General features: G+C 38.9%; 1 protein-coding gene across 10 annotated transcripts in view; it reads left to right on the top strand.

The window, feature by feature from the left end:
* The window catches only part of Crem (cAMP responsive element modulator), a 79,880-nt gene that overhangs the window by 27,528 nt on the left and 25,026 nt on the right, over positions 1–27,326 (top strand). For 4 of the 10 annotated variants that reach the window (XM_075970690.1, XM_075970672.1, XM_075970671.1 and 1 more), the window contains 3 exons: positions 16,685–16,831; positions 23,340–23,434; positions 23,578–23,720. The exons of 2 other annotated variants lie outside the window; for them this stretch is intronic. In XM_075970690.1, coding sequence (XP_075826805.1) covers positions 16,685–16,831; positions 23,340–23,434; positions 23,578–23,720 — 385 coding nt within the window. Of the gene's footprint in view, positions 1–13,765; positions 13,784–16,684; positions 16,832–23,339; positions 23,435–23,577; positions 23,721–27,326 lie in introns of those variants that run through there. 4 more of the 10 variants (XM_075970675.1, XM_075970676.1, XM_075970674.1 and 1 more) reach the window with 2 other exon arrangements.

The following is a 27,326-nucleotide window of genomic DNA, read 5'->3' as shown; positions in this document are numbered from 1 at the left end:
TCCAGCCCCCAGGGATATTTCTCAAGTCATGGCATGCTTGCATATCTGTAGTGATGAGGTGAGGAGGCCTGCTTTTCCCCTGGAAATAACAACGCACAAACTGTATTCATTTAAATACTGCCTGGCCCATTATATCTAGCTCTTCTTGGCTAACTCTCATATCTTGCTTTAACCCATATCTAGTAATCTGTATATCACCATGGGGTTATGGCTTACCAGGAAGATTCTAACCTACGTCCATCTTGGGCCAAAGCTTCATGGCATCTGCCTGTCTCTGCTTTCTTTCTCCCAGCATTCTGTTCTGTCTTCCCCACCTACCTATGTTCTGACCTATCAGGCCAAGCAGTTTCTTTATTAATTAACCAATGAAACAACAGATAGATAGAAGACCCTCCTACATCACATATCTGTTAACTCTACCTAGACACTAATTCCCCAGTGTTTCCAAAGCTTTAGAATTCTTTTATGCCATAAGTAATTACATATGTCTATGGGTTCCTCTCGCGTTTTCTTTTTTTTTTCTTTTTTTGGTCTTTTCAAGACAGGGTTTCTCTGTGGTTTTGGAGCCTGTCCTGGAACTAGCTCTTGTAGACCAGGCTGGTCTCGAACTCACAGAGATCTGCCTGCCTCTGCCTCCTGAGTGCTGGGATTAAAGGCATGCGCCACCACCACCCGGCTTCAAGTTCGCATTTTCTTCATGAGCTCTAATCCAAAACTCTAACTCTTAAGTCTTTTTAAAAACATTTTCTCTCTCTCTCTCTCTCTCTCTCTCTCTCTCTCTCTCTCTCTCTCTCTCTCTGTCTCTCTCTCTGTCTCTCTCTCTGTCTCTCTGTCTCTGTCTCTCTCTCTCTGTCTCTCTGTCTCTCTCTTTTTGCTTTTTTGAGACAGGGTTTCTCTATGTAGCTTTGGAGCCTGGCACTAGCTCTATAGACCAGGCTGGCCTTGAACTCAGAGATTCACCTGTCTCTGCCTCCTGAGTGCTAGGATTTAAAGGTGTGCACCATCACTCAGCTTAAACATTCATTTTTAAATGGGTTTAATATTAGCCTGCTTAGGGGAGCTGGAGAGATGGCTCAGAGGTTAAGAGCATTGCCTGCTCTTCCAAAGTTCCTGAGTTCAATTCCCAGCAACCACATGGTGGCTCACAACCATCTGTAATGGGGTCTGGTGCCCTCTTCTGGCCTGCAGGCATACACACAGACAGAATATTGTATACATAATAAATAAATAAATAAAATATTAGCCTGCTTAAAACTGAATTTATCTCTTCATCTGAAGTGAAATGCTACTTTTTACTTATCCATTTTGATATTTAAGAGCAGATTAACGTTCTTAAAACCGTAAACCATTGTTCTTTCTATGCCTGTGTATATATATGTTACTTTAAAGACAGTCAAATATCTAGTTGCAGGCAATATAACCACTATAAAATACTAATAAATTGGGAGAGGGGCGGGAAGCCATGTGAGTTTTGTTGTTGTCCTTCCGCCCAGTTAATGGTACCAGGGTGTGAGTTCCACCTTGTAGAACAGGCTTTAAGTCTAGCCAGAAATTGTCTGATTGCTCCTATGATGTTCTTGCCACACTTGCACTAAGTGAACATACCTTGCCGGGACAGTAGTTCCTACAGCACCTGGGTTCACAGCTGGATGAGGTTGTTGGTTGCTTTTTTTCTTCTGGCAGCATGTACCGTGGAACCTAGCCAGTAAGGGATGAAGCTTCTAGGTTGGTACCAGTTTGATTTCTCCTTGTCCTATGACTCAAGTGTGTGTTATCTTCAGCAGTTGGGTCTTACCATCAAGCTCTGGAGGAAGAGCAATGGCAATAGCCTGTAGTGTTTTCGGGGGTGCTCTATGGGAGTACATTGAAAAGTGGATCCATACTTAGCACTGACCTTCTTATTTGATCACCTATGGTGTCTCCATTATCAGGTAGCATCTTTAAAGTCCTTTTCTATGTTTTAGGAAACTTCTCTAGTTGAAGTTTCTATATGTATTTTTTTCAAAGATCTTTAGTGTTAGCTATTCCTTCCCATACTTCTGTATCTTGCCTTCCTATTCCTTGGCCCGCTTTACCCTTCCTGTTATTATTTTCCTTTCTCCTCCCTCACACCACATACCTGTGTTCTATCACTCTTCACTTTAAGCCCACCCCTATGGCACCTTACTAGTTTTTTGACTTTTATGGGTATTTTAATTTAAATAGAATTATGTAGAAACTCAAAGGTAGCATCCATGAACGAGAGAGAACATGTGACATTTGTCTTTCTGAATTCATGTTCCCTCACTCAGAATGATTATTTTTCTTTTCTTTTTTTTTTTTTAAATGTGTAGCCCAGGCTGGCCTCGAACTCGTGATCCTCCTGCCTCTGCCTCCTTCAGCAAATCCTACCGGCGTGCGCCACCACAACCGGCTAGAATGATTATTTTTAAATCCATCCACTTACCTGTGAATTTCATTTTTCTTCGCAGCTGAATAATATTTTACTGTGTGCATGTATCACATTTCCATTCTCTATTCATCACTTGATGGACATCAAGGCTGTTTCCCCTTGCTGGCTTTTGTGACTATAGTAACAGTAAATCTGGTGAGCAGGCATCTCTGTAGAAGAATATAGAGTCCTTTGGGAATATGCCCAGGTGCTAAAGCTGGATCTTATAGTACAACTTTTTGTAGCTTTCTAGGGGACCTCACACTGAGTTACATAGTGGAAACACCAGTTCGTACTCCACCAACAGTGAATGTGTTTCGCCTTTTCACATAGACATCAGCCTTTGTGGTCCTTAAAAAAACCATAGTAACTTTAACTGGGGTAAAGTGAAATCTCAAAGTGGTTTTAGTTTGCATGTCTCTGATGGCTAAAAATATTGAATGTTTAAAGATGTATTTATCAGCTCTTTGTATTTCTTGTTTTAAAATTTCCCTGTTTAGTTTAATGCTCCATTTTAAGTTGGGTTTGTTTTTTGTTTGCATTCTTTATATATTCTAGACAACCTCTGTCAGATGTCTAGGTGATAAAGATTTTTTCCCATTCTGGAAGTTGCTTTGTCGCTGGACTGATGACTGTTTTGCTGCACACAAGCTCTTTGGTTTCATAACATCCCATTTGTGACTTGTCGGTTAATAGCTGTATTAATGGGGTGCTGTTCACACAGCCTTCCCTGTGCCTAGGAGTTGAAGCATACTGCCTTCCTCCTCAGATTCAGGGCCTTACATTGAGGTCTGTGGTTCATTTGGAGCTGAGCCTTGTGCAGGTGATAATCTACTTTATTCTTCCATATATCTGACTGGTACCATTTATTGAAGATACTGTCTTTTCTTCAACATGTATTTTTGCCTCTTTGTTGAAAATCAGGGAACTGTAAGAATGTGGGATTATCTTTGGTTCTTCAGTTTTATTATATATAAATGTATATGTATTTATACATTTGTATGTTTTAATGACAATACCATTCTCTTTTTATTACTATAGCTCTCAAGTGTTACTTGAAATCAGGGGTGGTACTTCAGCAGTATTTTATTGTTCAGGATTGCATTAGCTAGTCTTTGTCTTTTAAGTTTCCATGTGAATTTTGAGATTAACTTTTCAATTTCTATGAAGAATTTTATTGAAATTTTGATGGGAATCAAATGCTTTAAGTAGGATGGTCAGTTTTACAACATTAATTTTACCAATCCAGTAGCATGGATGGTCTCTCTAGTATTTTCTTCAGTTTCTTCAGAATTGGATTTTCATTGTGCAGGTCTTTCATTTCTTTGGTTAGATATATTTCTAGATTTGTTTTTGAGGCTGTTGTAAATGGGATTGTTTCCCAGGTTTTTTTCTCAATATATTTGTCATTTGGTATGTAGGAAGGACATTGATGGTTATATATTAATTTTGTATTTTGTTATTTAACACTCTATCAGTGGTTGGAGTTTTCTGGTGTATTTCTGAGGGTCTTTTATGTATAGAATTATATCATTTGAGATAAAGATAACTTTGATTTCTTGTTTTCTATTTGTTTTCCCTGTATTTCCCTCTTTTTTCTTACTGCTCTAGTTAGACTTCACAAATTGTGTCAAAGAGGATTGAAAAAAGTGTTTATCTTTGTCTTATTCCTGTTTTTAGTGGTAATACTTAGAGGTTTATTTATTTATAGTTATCATTTTCATGATGTGGGCTCATTGATTCTTGATTGAGATATGTCTCCTTTATGACTAGATTCCTTAGTACTTTTGTCACTAAGTGATGTTGGATTGTATCAAAGCCCTTTTTTGAATCTAATGAGATGATCTTTGAGTTTCTTTGTGTGGGCATTATACTTATTGAATTATGTATCTTGAACCATCCCTGTGTCTCTGGAATGAAGATGACTTGATTGTAGTGATGATACTTTTGTTTTGAAGTTTTTTTTTTTTGAGACAGGGTTTTCCTGTGTACCCTTGGCTGTCCTGGAATTCACTCTGTAGACCAGGCTGACCTCAAACTCACAGAGATCGTCTGGATCTGCCTCCCAAGTGCTAGGATTAAAGGCATATGCTACCACTGCCTGGTTTTGGATGATACTTTTAAATGTTCTTGAATGTGGTTTGCAAGTATTTTATTGAGAAATGTTATGTTTATATTCAATAGGAATATTGGCCTACAGTCCTATAATTTTGTTGTTGTTACCTATCTGGATTTGTTACCAGGCAGTACTGGCTTTATAAAAACAATGAGCTGGGCAGTGGTGGCTCACTCATTTAATCCCAGCACTCTGGGGGCAGAGTCAGGGATCTCTGAGTTCAAGGCCTGGTCTACAGAGAGAGTGTTCCAGGATAACCAGAGCTGTTACACAGAGAAACCCTGTCTCTGAAAAGTAAAACAAAACAAAATAAAACAGCAGCAACAACAAAACGTGTTGAAAGAATTTTTTTTATATATCTTTTTTAGAAAAGTTGGAAGAATACTGGTATTAGTTCTTTGAAGGTTTGGTAAATTCTATGTCGAATCCATTTGACCCTATGCTTTTTTAGTTGGGAAATTAAAAAAAATGTTTGTGTTTTGCTTGCATGTATGTATTCAATCCTCTGAAACGAGTTACAGGCAGGTGTGAGATGCCATTTGCGTAAATATAGTGACTGCTCTTATCTGCTGAGCTCTCTCTTTAGCTCCCAGTTAGGGGAATTTCACGTTACTAATTCTGTCTCTAATTGTTTGCTATTGGTCTGTGTAAAGTATTTATTTAATCATAGTCTAACTTTGATGGGTCATTTGCATATAGAAATTCTTCCGTTTCTTTTAGATTTTCTAGTTTAGTAGAGTATAAAAATGTAAAGTATGTCTGTAATTCTCTGAATTGATAGTGTCTGCTAATTTTGTTTTTATCTCAAATTTTATTGATTCATTTTTTTTTCTCTCAGTCTTTTTTGTTTGTTAATTTCACTAGAACAGTGGTTCTCAGCCTTCCTGATGCTGCAATCCTTTATACAGTTGTGGTAACCCATAACAGTAAAATTATTTTCATTGCTACTTCATTACTGTAATTTTGTGACTGTTATGAATCATAATGTAAATATCTGTGTTTTCTGATGGTCTTAGGTGACCCCTGTGAAAGGGTCCTTTGACCCTCAAAGGGGTTGAGAACTGGTTTACTAGTTGTTTGTCAATCTTGCTATTTTTTTCTAAGAAGCAACTCTTTGACTCTGTATTTTTTCATTTCCTTAATTTCACCCTCATTTTTGTCCTCTCTTGTCCAGTTTTTGGGTATTGTTTTTTTCAAGTGCATCATTAAGTAGTTAATCTGAGGTTTCTCAAATTAAATTTGTCTCAAGACTTACTTTTTCATGGGTATGAATGTTTATGTGCGTTCATGTATTGCACCACACTCATGCATGATACCCATGAGGTCAGAAGAGTGCCCCTGAGCCCTATAACTGGAGTTGCAGTCATGGTTATGCATCGTCATGTAGGTGCTGGGGACTGAACTCTGTAAGATCAACAAATTTTCTTATCCACTGAAACATCTTTCCAGTCCTCTCAGGTTTTTTTTTTTGTGGTAGGTACTTAGTGCAATAAATCTTCCTCTTAGGCCTGTCTTCATGGTGTCCCATAGATTTTGGTATATTATGTTTTTCATTTTCAGTCGATTCCAGAAATTTAAAATTTTTCATGTTATTTTTTTTTCTTAACCCAGTCACCATTCAGTAGTGTGTCATTTAGTTTCCATGAGTTTGTGTACTTTCTGTAGTTTCTCTTGCTGTTGATGACCAGCTTTGCTGCATTGTAGTTAGGTAGAATACAGGATATTATTTTCTTTCCTATTATAATTGTTGGCTTCCAGCACCCACATGGTGGCTCACAAACATCGATGTCCTCTTTCTTTTGACTTCCATGAGTAATAAGCACACATGTGGTGCTTATGTGTATATTGTGGATGCTTGTTTTGTGTCCTAATATGTGATCAGTTTTTGAAAATTTCATGGACTTCTGAAGAATGTGTACTCTTTAGTGTTTGGGTGGAATGTTGTGTAGGTATCTGTTGGATCTATTTGACTTATGGTATCATTTAACTCCAATGTTTTTCTACTTAGCTTTTGTCAGGATGTCCTATTTATTGGTGAGAGTGAAGTGTTGAAGTCATCCGATACCACTGTACTATCCGATATCTAATAGTATTTCTTTTATGAAATTGAGTGCATCTATGTTTGGTACACTTATTTTAGAATTGGAGTATCTTCTTAGTGGATTGTTTATTTATTTATTTGTTTGTTTCTTTTTTGTTTTTTTTTCGAGACAGGGTTTCTCTGTGGTTTTGGAGCCTGTCCTGGAACTAGTTCTTGTAGACCAGGCTGGTCTCGAACTCACATAGATCCGCCTGCCTCTGCCTCCCAAGTGCTGGGATTAAAGGCGTGTGGCACCACTGCCCGGCTAGTGGATTGTTTATTTAATGAATATGTGGTGACCTTTCTTATCCCTTCTGTCTAGTTTTAGTTTGAAGTTTCTTTCATAAGATATCAGAATTGCTATTCCTGTTTGCTTTTCAGTTTTATTTGCTTGAAACGCCTTTTTCTATTCTTTTTTTTTTTTTTTAATTTCTCTGTCAGAGTTTTTTTTTTTTTAAGGATTTTTTTTTATTATTTTTTTTATTGATAAAAGAATAAAGGAAAAAAAAACAAATTTCCACCTCCTCCCAGCCTCCCCTTTCCCTCTCCCTCCTCCCACTCTTCTCCCCCTCCTCCCACCCCTCTCCCCTTCTCCCCACTCCTCTCCCCCTCCCTCTCCAGTCCAAAGAGCAGTCAGGGTTCCCTGCCCTGTGGTAAGTCCTAGGTCCTCCCCCCTCCGTCCATATCTAGGAAGGTGAACATCCAAACTGGCTAGGCTCCCACCAAGCCAGCAGATTGCGTAGGATCAAAACTGCGTGCCATTGTCCTTGGCGTCTCATCAGCCCTCATTGTTCGTCATGATCAGAGAGTTCAGTTTTATCCCATGCTTTTTTTGGTAATAGTCCAGCTGGCCTTGGTGAGCTCCCAGTAGATCAGCTCCACTGTCTCAGTGGGTGGGTGCACCCCTCGCGGTCCCGACTTCTTTGCTCATGTTCTCCCTCCTTCTGCTCCTCATTGGGACCTTGGGAGCTCAGTCCAGTGCTCCAGTGTGGGTCTCGGTCTCTGTCTCTATCTCCATCCATCACCAGATGAAAGTTCTAAGATGATATGCAAGATATTCGTCAGTATTGCGCTAGGATGGGGTCATTTCAGGTTCCCTATCCTCAGCTGCCCAAGGAACTAACTGGGGACCTCAGCTTGGGCACCTGGGAGCCCCTCTGGGGTCAATTCTCCTGCCCACCCTAAAGTGGGTCCCTTAACTAAGAATTGTGGTTCCGTGCTCCCCTATCCAACCTTCCTTTATCCCGATCCTCCTGTTTCCCCAAGTCCCCCCTCCTTCCCTTCTACCTTTTCTCTCCCCATCTCCCCTTACCCCCTTCCCACCCCACCCCCAAGATCCCACTTTTCTCCCCGGCAATTTTGTCTACTTCCCTTATCCAAGAGGATAACGATATGTTTTTCCTTGTGTTCACCTTCTTACTTAGCTTCTTTAGGTTCGCCAATTGTAGATTCTGTGACCCCTATTTATGGCTAGAAACCAATTATGAGTGAGTACATCCCATGTTCTTCTTTTTGGGTCTGGGATATCTCACTCAGGATAGTGTTTTCTATTTCCATCCATTTGCATGCAAAATTCGAGAAGTCATTGTTTTTTACCGCAGCGTAGTACTCTAGTGTGTATATGTTCCATACTTTCTTCATCCATTCTTCCATTGAAGGGCATCTAGGTTGTTTCCAGGTTCTGGCTATTACAAATAATACTGCTATGAACATAGTTGAACAAATGCTTTTGACATGTGATAGAACATCTCTTGGGTAAATTCCCAAGAGTGGTATTGCTGGGTCCAGGGGTAGGTTGATCCCGAATTTCCTGAGAAACCGAAACACTGACTTCCACAGTGGTTGCACAAGATTGCATTCCCACCAGCAATGGATGAGGGTACCCCTTCCTCCACAGCCTCTCCAGCAAAGGCTATCCTTGGTGTTTTTGACTTTAGCCATTCTGACAGGTGTAAGATGGTATCTCAAAGTTGTTTTGATTTGCATTTCCCTGATTGCTAAGGAAGTTGAGCACGACCTTAAGTATCTTTTGGCCATTTGAAGATCTTCTGTTGAGAATTCTCTGTTCAGTTCAGTGCCCCATTTTTTAATTGGGTTAATTAGCATTTTAAAGTCTAGTTTCTTGAGTTCTCTATATATTTTGGAGATCAGACCTTTGTCTGTTGCGGGGTTGGTGAAGATCTTCTCCCAGTCAGTAGGTTCCCTTTGTGTCTTAGTGACAGTGTCCTTTGCTTTACAGAAGCTTCTCAGTTTTAGTAGGTCCCATTTATTCAATGTTGCCCTTAATGCCTGTGCTTCTGGGGTTATACCTAAGAAGCGATCACCTGTGCCCATCTGTTGTAGGGTATTTCCCACTTTCTCTTCTATCAGGTTCAGTGTTTTCGGGCTGATAATGAGGTCTTTAATCCATTTGGACTTGATGGTGTCTATCATTGATGGTAAGGTTTTTTGGAAGCAGCAAAAAGATGAGTTCCATTTTCTAATCCAGTCTGATAGTCTGTGTCTATTTGTTGAGGGAAATGAGATCATTAATATTAAGAGTTACCATTGATAGATGTATATTATGTTTTTATGTTATTTTCTTAGACTTCTTTTGAGTAACTATTTTGGAGTTACTTAATACCTGTGGCCTACTGGGTGTGTTTATCCTTTTCTTCAGATCGAAGTATTCTTCCAATAATCTCTGTAGAGTTGGCTTAATGATCATAAATTAATCTGTTTTTATGTTGGAAAGATGTTATTTCTTCTTCAGTTTTAATAGATAGTTTGGTTGGGTATAATGATTTGATCCCTTTATAATATGTTGTGAAGGGTTTCATTCCTGGCTCTGTCTATTTGGAATTCTGTAGGCCACTTGTACTTGGATAAGTATTTCTTTCTCTAGATTGGGGAAATTTTATTCTATGGTTTTGTTTTGTTTTTGAGACCAAACCTCACTATGTAGCACTAACTGGCCTGAAACTCATTGAGTAGACCAGAGTGACATCGAGTTCACAAACATCCACTTGCCTCAGTCTCCTGAGTGTGCTACAATACCAAGTTCTTTTATGACTTTCTTGAACATATTTATTTAAAGAATATCTATCTATCTATCTATCTATCTATCTATCTATCTATCTATCTATCTATCTATCTATCTATCATCTATCTATCTCATATACAGTGTTCTGTCTGCATGTATACCTGCTGGCCAGAAGAGGGTACCAAATCTCATTACAGATGGTTGTGAGCCAGCGTGTGGTTTTCTGGGAATTGAACTCAGGACCTCTGGAAGAATAACCAGTGCTCCTAACTGCTGAGTCATCTCTCCAGCCCTGAAAATATATTCTATGCCCTCAGTGTGATCGTGTCCTTTTATTCCCATAATCTATAAGTTAGTTCTTTACCTGGCTTCCTGTTGTAAAAGGAGCAGCAGGCTGCTTTTCGTACCACCCGGCTCCAGCCGCTCGGCTCCCGGCCGCTCAGCTAGCTTATGCCCGAATTATCACATGGAGATCTGTATTAATTAAATTGCTGCCTGGCCTATTATTTCTACCTCTTATTGGCTAACTCTCACATCTTGTTTAACCCATTTCTATTAATCTGTATTTCACCACAATGTCGTGGCTTACTGGGAAAGATTCAGCATGTCTGACCTGGCGGCTGGCTCCATGGCAGCTCTCTCTGACCCTGCTTTCTTCCTCCCAGAAATTCAGTTCTGTATTCTCTGCCCATCTAAGGGCTGCCCTATCAAAGGCCAAGGCAGTTTTTTTATTCAAACAAAAAGAGCAACAGATAGAAAGAAGACCCTCCTATAACAGCTTCCCACTTTCTCTTCATATTTATTTCAAATTTCTCAATTGACCTTCCATTTACTATGCATTATCCTCTGAGTCCTGACTCTGTTTTCCCATGGTCCATTCCATTGGTGAGGCTTTCCACTGAGATTTATACTTGGCTTATTGAGTTTTGCATTTCCAACATCACTTCAATTTCACTTTTCTTCAGCAGTTTTGTTTCTGTTGAATTCTGTTTTCACATCTTGGGTTGACTTTCTTTATTCATCTCATTGTTTTTGATCTCAGAGTATGTTCATGTCTTATGAGTTATTTGAACAAGGTTATAATAATTCTGAACTCTTCAGAAGTTCTTTCAGGCACTTTCATTAGATTCTATTATTATGGGATTTAGTTGTGGGGAAGTGATGTCGTTTTTGTTTTTGTTTCTACCCTGGGACTTGTGCATCTGGAGTAGTTAGTTGGTTGAATTCCTTCCTTCCTTCCTTCCTTCCTTCCTTCCTTCCTTCCTTCCTTCCTTCCTTCCTTCCTTCCTTCCTTTCTTCCTTCCATTGTCTTCCTCCAGTGGAGGTATTTACAGTGTTCAGGAAGTACTTAGTAGTAGGTCTGAGAGGTCTACTGTCTTCTGTAGGACTGATAGAGGAAGAATCTGAGCAGCATAGGTAGGCCTAAGCAGGGGAAGCTGGGTTTCTTAAATGTTACAGGAGGCTGTGCAGGCAAAATTCCTAGACACTGTAGGTGGACCTATGGCAGAAGGCAATGGCCAGCATGTGGTTTCAGGATGGTATAGATGGGTCAAAGCATGGGAAGTGAATGCAGGGGGATATAAGGGCCAGTAACCTGGTGCACATGGTCATGTGAGCTTTTAATGAGTAATAATGATGAAGTTTAAGTTCATTAACTCTATCAATATAGTTACAGGCTTAATGCTTATCACTTAACAGCTTCCTCAGAGCTAGTGAGCATATAGAATGGCAGTTTTGCAAATTTAAGTGCTTTCTTCTTTAAAGGATACATCTAAAGTCAAAGGAACATTATTTTTATTTTAGAAGTTTAATGATGGTCTCTTAAGCTTTTGGCTGCCCAGAGTTTGGGCATAAAAGAATTATCATTGAAGAATTCACTTAACTCACCTCTAGAATTTTAGTACAGCCTGTGTTGGAAGGAATTTACAAAATGTTTCTTCATTAGTTTTGCCTTGCTTTGTTTTTCTGAGACAGGGTCTCACTTATGTAGACCAGACTAGCCTCAAACTCACAGAGGTGTTTCTTTGTCTTCTGAAGGCTGGGACAAAAGGCATGCATCACTGTGTCTGGCCCAGGTATCGTTTAAAAGGCACATTTTTATATTATTGATAGGAATATATGTGCACCATGGTGTGTATGTGGAAGTTAGAGAAACAGCTTGTGGGAGTCAGTTCTCTTCTTCCACAGTGTTGTTCCAGGATCAAACACAGGTCAAGTCTTGGCAGCAAGAGGTTTTACTCACAGAGTCCTCTTGGCCTGCATCAGGTATTTCTAAACCATTTCTGATAGAACTATTGTTTAATATGGAGTCCTCAGACTGATACTTGAAAGATAGAGTGACTGAAAGCATGATCTCCCCCCTCTCTCTATAGATATAGACATGTACATATACATATACACATACACTTATCTTTATGTCAGCTTGCCACAAGCTGAAAGCATCTGAGTGGAGTGAGCCTCAATTAAGAAAATGAAGACCAGCCTGTGGAGTTTTTAAATTAGTGATTGATGGGGGAGAGCCCACCCCATTGTGAGTGGTATTATCCCTGGTTGTCCTGGGGTGTATAAAAAAGTAGACTGAGCAAGCCATAAGGAGTAATCCAGTAAGCAGAATTCCTGCATGGCCTCTGCATCAGTTCCTTCTTCCCGGTTCCTGCTTGAATTTCTGCTCTGACTCTACAGCTTCCCTTAGTGACGTATTGCTACCTGGAAGTATAAGCTGAAATGAACCCTTTCCTCCGCAAGTTGCTTTGCTCATGGTGTTTCTTCACAGCAATAGTAACCTAACTATATATCTGTGTGTGTATAAAATATATAATATATATATATATATATATATATATATATTTGAAGCTTATGATCCATTCTTGCTTTAGTTTCAAATGATCTTATCTGTTGAAGCTGGAGTGTTTCTTCACAGGAAGTGAATACACAGATTGCAGATCCTTCGTGTACAGCACAACTTTTGAGGATATTTCTAGTATTCTTGAGTTTCTTTGCTGTAGTTTCATTATCATCAAATATCTTACTTTTTTAAAATTAAAAATAAAAAAGCAAATCATTGAGATGCACTGGTAGGACTTGTCATAGAACTGTAATTCTACAGAGTAAAGTTCTTCAATATGAGCAACTGTCATAGTTTTAAATTTTTTTCACCACCAGCTCTAGTCTCAATTACTGAGGAGGTCAATTGGTAAAGCCCAGAGTTTGAGACCCGTATCTCAGAAAAGAAAAAGAAAGAAGAAGCAAGTGTGGGCTAAGGACACCTGCAGAGGGTGCAGCAGCATCTTATGGCAGCATGCTAGCCAAGTCTTCTCTTTGGGTTAAAGTGGTTTTGTTTTGCCTTTCTGTACAAGTTAAAAGCATGTTTTATATTTTGCTAGTCAGTGATCTACAAACCATCAGTGTTACTGGGTATGAGCCCTGACTGTGAAGCTTTACCAGAGTTGAAATCTCAGCCTGCCTCAGCCTCTGTTTGACTTAAGCAACAGCAGACTGTAACGCAACATTATTATAGAGTAGCTATCACGAAGTGTTCTGTGCACTGCAGAACCTTGGCATAATAAAAGGTATTGTCTCTTATGTATAGTAATGAAATATTATTTACCTTTTACTCTCTATTAGCATTTGTACTGGTGTGACAAAAACAATGGATGGAGGATAAACTGTTGGTCTTTACTTGAACCGTGTTACTAGCATCAAGAAGCATGATTAGCCTTTTTTCTTCATTGCCCTTCCTCTGAAGTGAGAGTTTCTGAATGGACTAGTAAGAACTGTGGTACAGCATGGCCCTGAGGTCCTCTGTCATGAGGTGGGATGTTCTTTGGGGAAAGGTGCTGTGCTCCACGTTAGCCTCGCCCACTAAGCCAGTGCCTTCCTAGAAGTACTTCATGGTGTTGCATAATCTTGAGTGGATTAAAGGTCCATCCAAAAACTACATACAGATCAATGGATGTTAATGTCATTGGTTCAGAGTCAGGAACAACCACTTGTGAGTTTCAGAGTTGTGACAAAGAAGAAATTCTTTCTCGCCTGTGAAAAGCTATAGTAATCCTCCTGCCCTTTAAAATCCACTGTGTGAGGTCCAGATTTTCTTCACATATCACCTAATGCAACACACTGCAGCTTCATTGTGTAAGTATACTAAAGTTTAGATCTGGGACTGGAGAGATGGCTCAGCCATTAAAGGCTAGGCTCACAAACAAAAAATAAGAGTCTAGATCTGTTTGATTGAGACAAGTCATTAAAGCCAGGTGTGGTGGAGCATGCTTCTAATCTCAGTGCTTGGGAGGCAGAAATGGGGTGGGCATCATGAATTTGAGGCCATTCATGAATAGTATATATAATTCCAGACTAATCTGTCTCAAAGAAACAAAGTCCAAAGTTGATGATATGGCTCATCAGGTGAAAGTACATGTTGCTGCATGGATCCACATGGTAGAAGGAAAGAATCTATATTATATTTATGCAAAATAATTATAATAATAAGAAAACCAAAATCAAACAAGAACAAAAACCTTAATCATTAAAAAGAAGCTGTTAGTGTGCCATGGTGGTGCGTGTCTGTAATCTCAGCAGAAGCAGCTGGATCTCTGTTAGTTTGAAGCTAGCTTGTTCTTTGTAGTAAGTTCCAGGCCAGCCAGGAATACATTATGAAGCTTTGTCTCAAAAACAACATCAAACCCCAACCAACTGAAAACACATGTATACAAAAATCCTCAAAGTAAAAGTACTATCACTATTTTTAGGAAATAGTTTTGTTTTGAAAGAAATGTAAGTTTTTCATGAAATGATAGCATGCAGTAGATTTACTATTGGTGAGCTATTGGTTGATAACTTTTCCCTTTTACTTACTAGTGTGATACAAGTCAGTAGATAAAACCCTCTGGAGCTGTCTTGTATGGGCTTACAAGAGCCAGATATGTACATCTTTTTTCAACTTTGTGTATATGGTTTCCAGTTGCAGCCTGAAACAAGTCATGATGCATAATACATAGTTTATATCACAGATATAAGCAGAAACTCTGTCAGGATTCCCATTTCCTAGGACCTGGTTATTAAATATTTACTAGCACTCTACTAGGTTGAAATCCAGTAGGTTTGAATAATGTAAATACGGTAGGGTTGATGAGATGGCTCAGATGATGAAAGCAAACTGCCAATTTAATGGCCCGAGTCTGACCCCAGGGAACTACACGGTGAAGGAGAAAACCTGTTCTCTCACCTTCACATGCACACTGGAATACACAAAGTGTCACACACAGTGCACATACACATACCATGGCATGCACATATACACAAAATCACTCTAAATGTAATAAAATACTTAAAAAAAAAACAACAAGAAACTGAGGTCGTTAGCAAGTTTTAAATATAAAGATGTCCTGAGACAAAATAGTTTTAAGATTTAGCTGTGAGAAGGGAACCTTTTGGCAGTAACACAGAGATAAATGGCTTTTTATAATTTTACAGTGTTGCCTTTTGTGCTGAGATTTGTAGAATAAATACTTTTTCTTTTTACCTTGAACTGTTCAACCTATGGTTTCATATAAGATGTTCTTTCTTCCAAAACCCAAGGCAGAGAATATTGGGATAGACAGGCTGAAATTGCCTAGTAGGTTGTCTGTATCAGGTGTCACTTTGTGACCGAGGCTTAGATCGAGGCCTGACTTCACTTGTTGTTCAGGGCTGCACTGATCTTTCTTCTGTACCATGACATTTGTGGCTGATGAGTGAAGTTAACTCTTTACTATCATCAGTCCACATAGTTCAGTGCTTGACATATGGTTTCTCTTTTATGATTAAATTGTAACCTTTGGATTACTAGAGAACCGATTTGCTTTCTTAGAAAATGATGATGTAAGTAAATCATAATTATTTGTTATAAATCTAGTTTTTTTTTTCCAAAGAGAGGTCTTTCTGTGTTCCCCAACCTGGCCACAAAATCATGATCCCCCTGCTTCAGCCTCCTGAGTGCCACCATTGCCACCTTGCAAACACAGCTTAAAATAGTTTTTAAAGTAATATATACTAGTAAAGTAGCTTGGGACTCATTGGTGTTTCTTAAAAATTGAGATCTTACATAGAGGCTTCCATGAAAAATAACACCTTGAGGTTCTTTTATTACTCAAGATTCTCCCACAGTGTATTTTATTTTCAAGATCTTTGAGTGGTTTGAATAAGCCATAATGTGTAGTGAACCTAAGTAAAATGAAGTAAAGTTTCTAAAATTATTGTGGCAGGTTGAAATGGCAGGTTGATCACTAGGGATCTTAGTAGATTTCAAGTCCAGTTCAAAGCAAGTTTGTTACGAGTGCTCAGTAAGTGGGAGACACCTAAATTAACTCTTCTCTCAGTTCAAAACCGATGGATGGCTCTTGTTCTCTCTTGATCCATGTTGGGAAGAAGGCAAGTGTTAGGAGGCTACACCAACCCTGAGACAGGAGATGTTTCTGGAGCAGAAATACTTAAGGCTTGAAAGGTCCTGTAATTTCTTTGCTCTCTGGTGTCCTCTGTGTGCGCGCGCGTGTGTGTATAGTTGTATTTGTGTGGTTATAGACTGTAAAAATTGCTTTTTCTTAAACTAATATTGAGACAGAATATCAGCTTGCATCTAAAATAGTGAAAAAATTACCATATACAAAACATTTCATTTATGTGAAAGTAATTCACGTTTAAATTTCCTCCAGTTTCTCTTAAGAAGTTAAAGAGGAAGAGTTTGTATTTTGGCCTGAAGAGGGCATCCCTGCTAGTAGCATGAGTTGTATTGAGGTAGTTTAACTGCTTTAGAACTTTGTGCTCGGAACATTCTTAGCTGCCAAAGCATGGGCACCAAAAGTGAGGCGCATGGGTTCTTTAGTATCTGTCACATCAGAGAATGACAGTTCCAGGACGGTGACTACCTCCTAATGGTAAGTACCCCACGTGTTTGGATTCAAGAGAAGTAGGCTGGTTGTGATAGCAAGTGGAACTCTTAAAAATAAACAGAAGCCATGCAAGTCCAGCTTTAATCCTCAATGATGGTCATTTTTTCAGGTTTCTGTAGCTGGATCAGGCACTGGAAGAGGCTCCCCAGCTGTGACTCTAGTACAGTTACCTTCAGGCCAAACTGTGCAGGTCCAGGGAGTAATTCAGACACCACATCCATCGGTCATTCAGTCACCACCAGTACAAACTCTGCAGGTTAGCTTCCTTCCTTGGCAACCTGTCTTTGACTTTCTGGAGCTTTAAAATTTCTTCTTTTATTTAATTCATTTATCATCATTTTTCTTTATTTTATTCTTTTGGAGATAAGGTCCCACATTGTAACTAAGGCTAGCTTTGAGCTCTTCTCCTCCTCCTCAGCCTTTCAAATCACAGGACTACAGGCGAGTGCCACCAACTTGTCTCTTTTGTGTGACTTTACATTCAAGACATCTTCTTGGATACTTGGAAGATTTTCTTTTTATGTGTGGTACATTGTTGCTCTTAATTTACACGACGAATAATTGCTAGTTAAGCAATTTTATCTTTTAACTTCTTGTTTTCAGACTTATATTTATTTAGCAAAATTCTCTAGTGGTATTTTGAGGGTTCTTGGAAGACATTGTACTAAACATAGTACTATGAAAACTATAGTTCTTGCTGGCTTTGAACTCATTGTGTAAGCCAGCAGACCTCCTGCCTCAGTCTCCTGAGTGCATCATTGCCCTTGGCCCAGAAATTTATTTTACATTTAGTGAATGCAACCCTTAGAAGTCAGGATATTACTATTTATTTATGTTGTGCTGGGACTTAAACTCCAGATCTTCATTCATGCTAAGCCCATGCTCTAGTATCTGTTGTACACAGTCTCAAAGCAGGGCTCCTCATCACTAGGGATTGCGATCAGATACATATTATACCACTTATTATTACCAGAATGATCCCAGGTCCTAAATTATTGAAAGTAATAGATGTAAATTATTATGTATGCACTTTATTGTAGTAATATGAGCAGCGGGGCTGCGTTCCCTGCACCCCGGCCGCCTGCTCGGATAGCTTATGCCCCGAAATAATTACACGGACACTATTCTTTTAATCACTGTTTGGCCCATTTTTATCTAGCCTCTTCTAGGCTAACTCTTGCACCTGGACTAGCCCATTTCTAATATTCTATGTAGCACAGCTAGGTGCGCTTACTGGGAAGATTTTAGCCTAAGTCCATCCTGGGCTGGAGCTTCATCGTCTGTATCTTCCCGGGAGCGGGGAGCATGGCGTCTCTCTGAGGCGTCTGCTCCCGAGAGGAGAGCTGTGGAGTCTGAGCTCACTTCCTCTTCCTCCCAGCATTCTGTTCTGTTTACTCCTCCCACCTATCTTCTAACCAATGAGGGCCAAGCAGTTTCTTTTTATTTAACCAATGACCTTCCTCCATTATTTCCCCTTTTTCGGTTTAAACAAAACAAAACAAAAAAACAAAAAAAAAGGCTTTAACTTTAACATAGCAAAATTACATATAGCGAAACAGTTATCAAGTAAAAGTTACAATAATCTTTATCATAACTAAGGAAAACTATAACTATAACTAACTATTCTTAACTCCATCAAAGACTCCAGAAAGATACAATACTACCTAAGCAAACAAGAAAAAAGCAACTTTTAAAACTCTAGAAATGACAGAGACATCTCGCTGCCTGGACAGTCACCCAAAATTCCTCTGTACCGTTGGGGCATCCATCTTCAGCCTTCAGGCCCATGGTATCCAGCAGACATTTCCATAAAGCAGGAAAATTCAAAGTCAGTTCAGTCACTATCTGTTGTGTCCTGCAGAATGTCTCACAGACTCTTTCATGAATCAGGAACCCCGAAAGATCATCTCACCTTAGGCAAGTTCAGCAGTCCTTTCTCTGCGGGTTCACCGTGTCCATTTTATGCAATAGTTCAGGCAGGAGCAGTTTCTTGCCCAAATGGCTATCAAACTCCATAACGAGCCTCTTCGATGCCATCTTCCTCTTGAAGTAGATTGGTGCTGCCAGGAGCAGAGTGTCTCATTGTCATGAAAAGTCCTAAGTTATTAAAACATTAAATGTCCTATTCTGTAATCTTTGAAAGACATGAAGAATGTCTATCTAAAATATATCTCTATATATCTAGAAAATCTAACATGACTGCAAGCTTTACTATTATCGATGATTATCCATTAACAACCTATATTTCTTAATTATACAGTACATATTTAAATGAACTACACAATCACAATACCTTAATCAAAATCAGAAACACTTATACATATAACAAAATTGACCTTAAATCTCTGTCAATAAAGCAAAATCTATACTAATGCAAACTATTCATATCTATATCATATCCCCCTTTAAATGTAAAAGAACATTTATAAACCATATTTGGGAACATGGGCGCAGTTTTTTCTCTCCAAACTGCTTCCTGCTGAATGGGGGCGTCGTTAATTAGGTCTTTCACTGTATAACCTGTGTGCTAGTTTCATCTCAGTTGGCAGTTGAGCAAAGCAATTTTCTGAAGATGTTCACAACAACCCTTCAGGAGGGCGTGGTCCATCATACCAAATCGGAATAGAAGAAATGAACAGGGTCTCATCCTCTGTGAAAACAAAATAAGAAACTCCTTTCCAAAGCATCATGTCCTTAGATCCAAATTTCAAAGTCAAGGCATCAAAATATCTATGTTGGATTAGTTCAGCAGCATTTATAAATAAATATCTTTTAGCATCTGTTGCTCCTTCCTCAGCATTTAAATAATTTAAAGAGAGCATAATAGCATATAGTATCAAAATTCTCTGTGTATTTTCCATCTTTGTGCAGCTTTGTTTTAACCTCTATTTTGTTTATTTTTACTTTTAACTCTTTGCTTTTTGAGACAGGTTCTCTGTATCTTTGACCTGAAGTAACTCTGTAGACCAGGCTGTCCTTGAACTCTCAGAGATCCGCCTGTCTCTGCCTCCCAGACATTGGCATTAAAGGTGTACACTACTACACCTTGAACTCACAGAGATCTGTTTGTCTCTGCCTTCTAGGCACTGGGATTAAAGGCGTGTGCTACCATACCTTGAAGTCACAGAGGTCAATCTCCCTCTGCCTTCCAAGTGTTGGGATTAAAGGTGTGTACTGCCACACACAACAACTCTCTTCCTTTTTTTGTTTTTTACTTTAAGAACTTCAACTTTCAGTCTGCATATATTTTTAACACACTTTAAACCATTTAGAAATTTTCTTTGTCTTTGAATCTCTCTTTACTGTATATCTCTCTTTTTCTGAACACATGAGTCTTCAATTTACCAAGCAATATCAGTAGGACTAAAGCCGTGGCTTTGCCAGCTAGATCCAGTCCATTCCTTAGCTTTCCAGCCTCATGGAGGAGATACAGGCTGTAGCCATGTTTATAGCCATAACTCTATGGCGTTTCAAGGTCCCTGCCAGCAAATGAGCTTCAGCAGCCTGTGCTTGCAAACCACAAGAACTGCCTGCGTAAAAGAGTCAGAGTTTGCCCTGGCAGGATGGCCCAGAAAGCCGGCATTTTTAAACGGTGCAGCTTTTTTCCTTCTACGGCTGAAAACCGAAAAGCATGCGCTCAGCTTTTTGTCAACACCATTTAAGTGTTTCTTAATGAGCTGCAGGGTTTTGCAGCTAAAGCTGAGTCAGGAAGCTTCTCTTAGATGAGAGCGCTTGCTTGCCTCTAGCAAGCAGAGTGCCACAAATGCTTTAAAGCCAGAGTTCACGCTGGCAGCACGGCCCCACGAAGCTGCGCTTTAAAATGACACAGCGTCTTTTCTGCTGCTGTTGCCGAATCAGGAAATCTCTCTACAGCACGCCACCAACAAACAGCAAAAATCTGTGTTAAACTCTCTCTCCCTTATTTTTAAGCCTTCTCAGGTTTTTTAAGTGGGTTTAGTCCATCACGTCGGGCGCCATTTGTAGTAATATGGGTGGCGGGGCTGCGTCCCCAGCACCCCGGCTGCCTGGCTAGCTTATGCCCGAAATAACAACACACAAACTGTATTCATTTAATCACTGCTTGGCCCATTTCTATCTAGCCTCTTCTAGGCTAATTCTCACATATTAATTTAGCCCATTTCTAATCATCTGTGTAGCGCCCCTAGGTGCGCTTACTGGGAAGTTTCTAGCCTATGTCCATCCTGGGTCGGAGCTTCATCATGTGCGTCTGCCTGGGAGCTGGGAACATGGCGTCTCTCTGAGGCGTCTGCTCCCGAGAGGAGAGCTGTGGAGTCTGAGCTCACTTCTTCTTCCTCCCAGCGTTCTGTTCTGTTTACTCCTCCCACCTATCTTCTAACCAATGAGGGCCAAGCAGTTTCTTTTTATTTAACCAATGACCTTCCTCCATCACTTTATAGCATACTTATCTACTGAACTGATTTCTGTTTCTTTCTTAGGTCACGTTATTATTCCTTAAGTGTAGGAGTTATTTGAACGTAACTGGTGACAGACAAGCCTCAAGTCTGTGAGGAAAACAGGCATGCATATATACTTACTTTTGCCTTTGCCTGCATGCCTGAGTGTAGTTTATCACAGAATGCCGTGACGACCACAGTACAATGATACGATAAATACGCATACTTCCTAAGCTTGCTGTCTTTTCAGAATAGCCTGACTATTCTTTGTTCTCAGGGTGTAAAATAATTCTATCATTGTCTTTAAATTTGTGACCTTTGATTCCAAGAATTTGCAATTTCTGATCCAAATTATAAAGTAAGAACATTTTCCCTTGTTACTTCTTACATTATGGTTTATTGGAAGTACAAATTTTACCTGGCTGGTATTCGAAGGCAGCATTGCCTTATATTCTGACACTTCATTATTGCTGCTGTTTTTAGTGAATGAAATCACTTGTCTTTGTAGAGATAAATGCTCGTAGATCTTACCTTTGAATTTCTGTGTTTTAAGCGACAATCATTCTGCCGGAACTTTAATCTTTTTAATGTTTTTATTATTGTATATTAGTTACATGAATAGTGATTTCATTCATTAATGTATTTAGTTCATATTCATATTCATGTCAACTTTTCTATTTCTTTCTCTTTTTTTCTGTTTTTTTTTTTTTTTTTTTTTTTTTTTAGACAGGGTTTCTCTGTGTAGCCCTTTCTATCCTAGAACTTGGTCTGTAGATCAGGCTGGCCTCAAACTCCCAGATATCTACCTGCCTCTGCCTCCCTAATGTTGAGATTAAAGGCATGCGCCATGAGTTGTCTAATCTTTTCTAAACTGGATAAAATAGTGGCTACTACTACACATGAGGGAAGTGCAGTAGTTTCGGACAGCTATGCGAAATGTATTGCCAGTGTAAGATACATGATACATCACCATATAGGGCAACGTTTTTCCTCAATAAGTTATGTTTTTTGTGTGTGTGTTTTTGTGTATTGTATCCATGACCAGAAGTGTCTTATTTGTGGATGAATATATATGTAAGTGTATACACAATACACACCTGTATATATGCATTGAAGACTATATATTCCTTCTATTAAAGTCAGAAATGAATTTTTAATATATTTTTACTTGGTAAGCAATTTTTATCAATTTGCTCTGAACAACATTTTGTTTTGAAGTATATATATAGTGGCATGACTAGATGGCTAATTAAAATATATATTACTTTATGTCATTTTTTTCATACTGGAAATGCTAAATCTGCTAATTCTACACAAACTTGGAATTTTCAAGAGAAAAATATACCAATACTCTTCTTCCTCCTTCTTGGTACTTTTTCTAGAGAAAAAAAAACTGGCTTCAAACTCATTGTCTCTAAGGATGACCTTGAATTTCATATGCTCCTGTTTCTACCTTCAAATACTGGGTTTATGGTCATACAGCACCACACCAGGTTTTATGTGGTGTTGGGGTTCAAACACATGGCTTCATGCATAATGGAAGCACTCTACACTAAGCCACATTCCCCCCAGACCCTCACTGTTCTTAACTGTATTCACCATGTTGTAGAGCAGGAACTATATGGTCTTGCTTTTGTTCTTGATATTTTTAGTTTTTCTGCACATCACATTCTCATGTAATCCTAACAGGAAGTTTTATAAACTCATCTCTCCTAAACCGTAGACTTAAGTGTCTCCTTGGAGGCCAGAGGACAACCAGTGGACATTTGTTCTCCCTGTGGGTCTTGGGGCTGAACTCAGGTTGTCAGGCTTAGAAGCAAGTGCTTTTATTCACTGAGCCCATTTTACTGGCCCTTTAAATAAAAGTTTATTTTGACTTCAGAATCTTTAAACTCTAACATAATCTTCATAATATAAATCCTTCTCTTCATAAGCCCAGTTTACTGACTTGTTTACTACGTAAGTATTCATTCTCCTTTGGGCCTACCTAATCACTGACTTTTATATTCAGCTTACAGCAGTGGTAGTGTGAAGAAAACACTAAGTTGGGTAGTTTTCCACCTCTGTTAGGGTCTCACTCAGTGTTATCTGGACTTACAGAAACAATTCAGGTTTGGAGTTTTGGGTCTGAAGTGTTTGATGTTTTCCCTTTCCTGTGAACCCTCACTTGGTATGCCAGATATTCTTTCCATTGAATTTATGTAGTATTTACAATCTGTACCGTTCTTTGCTTTCCTTTTCACACAAACACTAAGCTGAATTCTACCAGCAGACTCTTAATCACCATTTTTTGAATGAGGATAAAGATCATATATTTTATGATGGGTTTCAGAAAATCTTGTATTATAGGTAGCAACAATTGCAGAGACAGATGATTCTGCAGATTCAGAAGTAATCGATTCTCATAAACGTAGAGAAATTCTTTCACGAAGACCCTCATATAGGTGAGTTAACTAACTTTCCTCCTGCAATGTTTTTACCCCAATAGGTATAATAATTATAGAGAAAAACAACTATTATTTATAGCTTTCCTGTTTCCTGTTTCTTTTTATATCCTAATTGCTTATATTGTTAAATTATATTTTAGAAAAATACTGAATGAACTTTCCTCTGATGTGCCTGGTATTCCCAAGATTGAAGAAGAAAAATCAGAGGAAGAAGGAACACCACCTAACATTGCTACCATGGCAGTACCAACTAGCATATATCAGACTAGCACGGGGCAATACAGTATGTATGCTATGATTCCATAGACACAGTGCTAGCTTTAAGTCTTCCCTAGTTACAGTGAAGCAGCGTGGGCTTGGGCATCTGAATGCTTTATTGTCAGCTGTACAGTGTTAACAACTGTGTGCCATAGAAAAAAAGTACATGTGAAAGGGAAAGCAGTAAGATGTTTGTACTGGCAGCTGAAAAGTAAAGGTCTTTGTTGCTAGATATGAAAGATAAATGGTTAAAAGTTAAAGGGATGGTTTTCTATTTACATGTTTATATTCATCTCAAGTAAAAGTTTTAAAGTTCCTGTTTTTGTTGTCTTCATGTTATAAATGTCTGTATTTCATTGTTGTTGGCTTTTGTTGCCAATAGCTTACTACAATTTATCGGAAAGAGGTAAATATATTTTCTAAATTGTGTTTCAAATGTACTTTTGTTTTCATTACTCTGTTAATTTGTGCTGCAGTTTTTCTAAAAGTACAAAAAAGATTTAACTTTCAAACTATAGCAGTTGGATAGATCACTTTATTTGGACTTTACTTACTGGAAACTCTAATAAACAGATATATTGGCATTTAGTCTTGTGCATTTTAATGGATTATTACTTCTGTGCTTTTTGTTCTAACTAAAGCACTAATTATTTTCCCATTTTCCCGTGTCAAAGGATAATTGATAAACAAATTTGATAATGAACTGTGGGACCTAGAAAACAAAGTAAAGGAAAAGAAAGGAAGGCAGGGGAGCTGCTGCTTGGGTACTTGGGGATGTGTGATGTTAAATACTACGTCAAAATGCAAAGACTTTACATTTTCAGTTTTTTCCTTTTAAAAAGTACTAATACCCCCAAAGCTTCAAGGCTTGGCTATTAAAACATGTTATTATCTTCTTTTGTGTATGGAAAGCTCTTACGAAGCTGTTAGGGTTTGTTGTTGTTTGTTTCTTAGAATTTCTCCTGTGTTGATAGTTGCTTGCCATATTAAATTAAATCCTTTGGTAGTTTTTGGTAGATTCCATCATGACACCTGTCCGAGATGGGTGTAATTTATTCACACCCTGTACAGGATGCTAAATGCACATGTTCAAAATGATTGTTAAGACAATTCCTATGACCTTTTGTTTCCATCTTTGTTTCTTTGGTCCACTGGGACGGTGTAGTGAATGTTTCAGGACTGAAAACCAGAGCTTGTCAGCTTTTGTGCCTCTGTACTACAATTCCAGATTCCAGGAGGGCAGAGCTCCTTAGCTCTTGGTCCCTGGACAGCTGGACAGGCCTAGGAGGCTAGAACCTCCTGAGACCCAGCCTTGAGCAACTTTGCCCATTTTCCTAGTGGGCTGTTCACATTATTGTTTTCTGTTTGAGCTATGACAGGGAAAGGTTGGTAATCACTGCTGAAAGAATGTTAAGACTTCTTAAAGTTTTAGGGATGAGCTAAAAGGCTGTAATCTTGGCATTTCTCGGGCAAAGCCTGATATTACATAGGACTTATCATGACAGCAGTGATCTAGCTACAGGGAGTAGGGAAGTTGATGCTGTGGGTTAATTTCCTTAGATCATCACTACAAAATGTGACATAGTGAAATGAAAGCTAAAATACTGTTGAAGCTCGAGAGAGTGTGCTGCAGGATGCTGGCGACTGCATTAGTTCTCTCCGTGATCCGGTCGGGAGGCACCTCAGATTTTAGTCTTTGAGGTGGGAATAAGTTCAGTGGTCAAACCATGGGGCTTGTGTGAAGACAAAAGAAAAGAATAGGTCAAACTGGGGAGAAAAAGATGAGCAAACACTGGGATGAGACAAAGAAGTGTAGATTAGCTGGAGAATCTCCATGCTCGTTAAACCCTCCTTGAAGGAGCTTCTGAGCCATGACTCCTAGCTCCTGGCACCAGCTTCCACACGGGCATGTAAGCTCACTGTTTGTAAGATGCAGGGCTGGGGGATGAATCAGGAGGTCCAGGGAAAACTAGACGGCTACTTGGTTTGTTTGTTTGTCCCACAAGAATAATTTCTATACGCCAATTAGAAGAGAATATTTATGTTATACCTTTATATACATATAAAATCCATTGTAATTAATCATATTTCTTAGCAAGTAAAACTGTGTGAGTTTTGATGCTTTTATGTTATATATAAATATTTAAGAATATAAATAGTTGTTAGTATTCTTTGGCTTCTGGAATAGTTTGACTAGAATTTCTGGATATTTTTCTATGCATTGTTTTGAATCACCCTCATAATCTTAATTGTGATATGAGTACTCAAACTGAGGAAATAAAAATATATTTATTTAATTTCTCCCATGTATAAATAGTTACATTAAAATTGTTCTGTGTATCTATGTATATGTCTGCACATATGTATGCAGGCATATTTGCCTATACATGCAAGTATAAAAACGAGAGGCTGACATGGGATGTCTTCTTGTACAGCTTCTTCACCTTTTGTTTTGAGTCAAGGTCTCATCTGGGGCTCACCATTTTGTCAAAACTTTCTGGCCAGTGAGCCCCTGGAACTCACTCATCTCAGTGACTGTTGAGGTGACAGATGTGTAGCACCATGCCCAGCTTTCCCACGAGTGCTGGGAACTCAGGGCCTCTGTCTGCACAGCAAGTGCTTTTCCCACTGAGCTATCTCCCTAGCCCCAAACCATATTTTTAATAGTTGAAAGATCTTTGTTAGAAATTGGTCTTATTGTTTTAGTTTCTTTTCCTGTTCTTGTTTTTCTTGTAGTCCTAGGGATCCCTCCCGGACCTTGTACATCTTAGACAAGTGCTCTATCACTGAGCTGCATTCTTAGCTTCTATTTACTGTTTATCCCCCAGATATTATTTTCACTAGGAACAGGGAAAGATTTATTGTTTCAGCACCAAATAAATAGCTACCCCTGCAGAGACTCTGCCAGGAATACAGATCCTGGTCTAATGGAGGAAGCCAGGGGTGTGGTGTGTGTGAGGCCTGGGCTCTGCTCTCCAGCACAAGGTCAATTGGTTTGGAAAAGCTGTTCTACCTCAGGGGAAAATCCTGAGATAAGATGAAATTGGAGAAAGTGTTAGCAAAAAAATGTCACTTGCTGCATAGAACATTTAAAATATACAGAGAATTCATAAAAACAAAAGTGAAAAGAAAATTAAATGTCTTAAATTTAATTGGAATTTAAAAATATTTATTTTATATGTAAGGGTGGTTTTGCATGAATGTATGTCTCTTCACCATGTGTATCCCTGGTGACCGAGAAGGCCAGAAGAGAGCACCAGGTCCTCTGGGACTGGAGTTTCAGACAGTTATGAGTTGCCATGTGGATACTAAGAGTCAAACCTGGGTCTTCTGTAAGAGGACCCAAGTGCTCTTAACCACTGAGCCATCTCTCCAGCCCCAGATGATTGTTTTAATGCATTTTCTTCTCTGGGAAAAATGAAACCCATACTCTGGTACACCGAACGCTTCCTTTCCCAGCGAAAGGCTGTCCCAAGACTTCATACTATTCTTTCTAGATGTGCCTGCCATGTTTTCTCTTCTACTGTGTTTTACTAACAACCTATGACTCATCTTTTCTGGATATGCAAGGTCCACCTAAAAGACAAGTATGTATATTTTGAACTGCTTAAAGGATCCAGAATTAAAATGT

The sequence above is a fragment of the Microtus pennsylvanicus genome, chromosome 4 (genome assembly GCF_037038515.1).
Source record: "Microtus pennsylvanicus isolate mMicPen1 chromosome 4, mMicPen1.hap1, whole genome shotgun sequence".
Lineage (NCBI taxonomy): Eukaryota > Metazoa > Chordata > Mammalia > Rodentia > Cricetidae > Microtus > Microtus pennsylvanicus.
The sequence above is the reverse complement of the archived record's forward strand: the minus strand, read 5'-3'. Positions and strand labels throughout refer to the sequence as shown.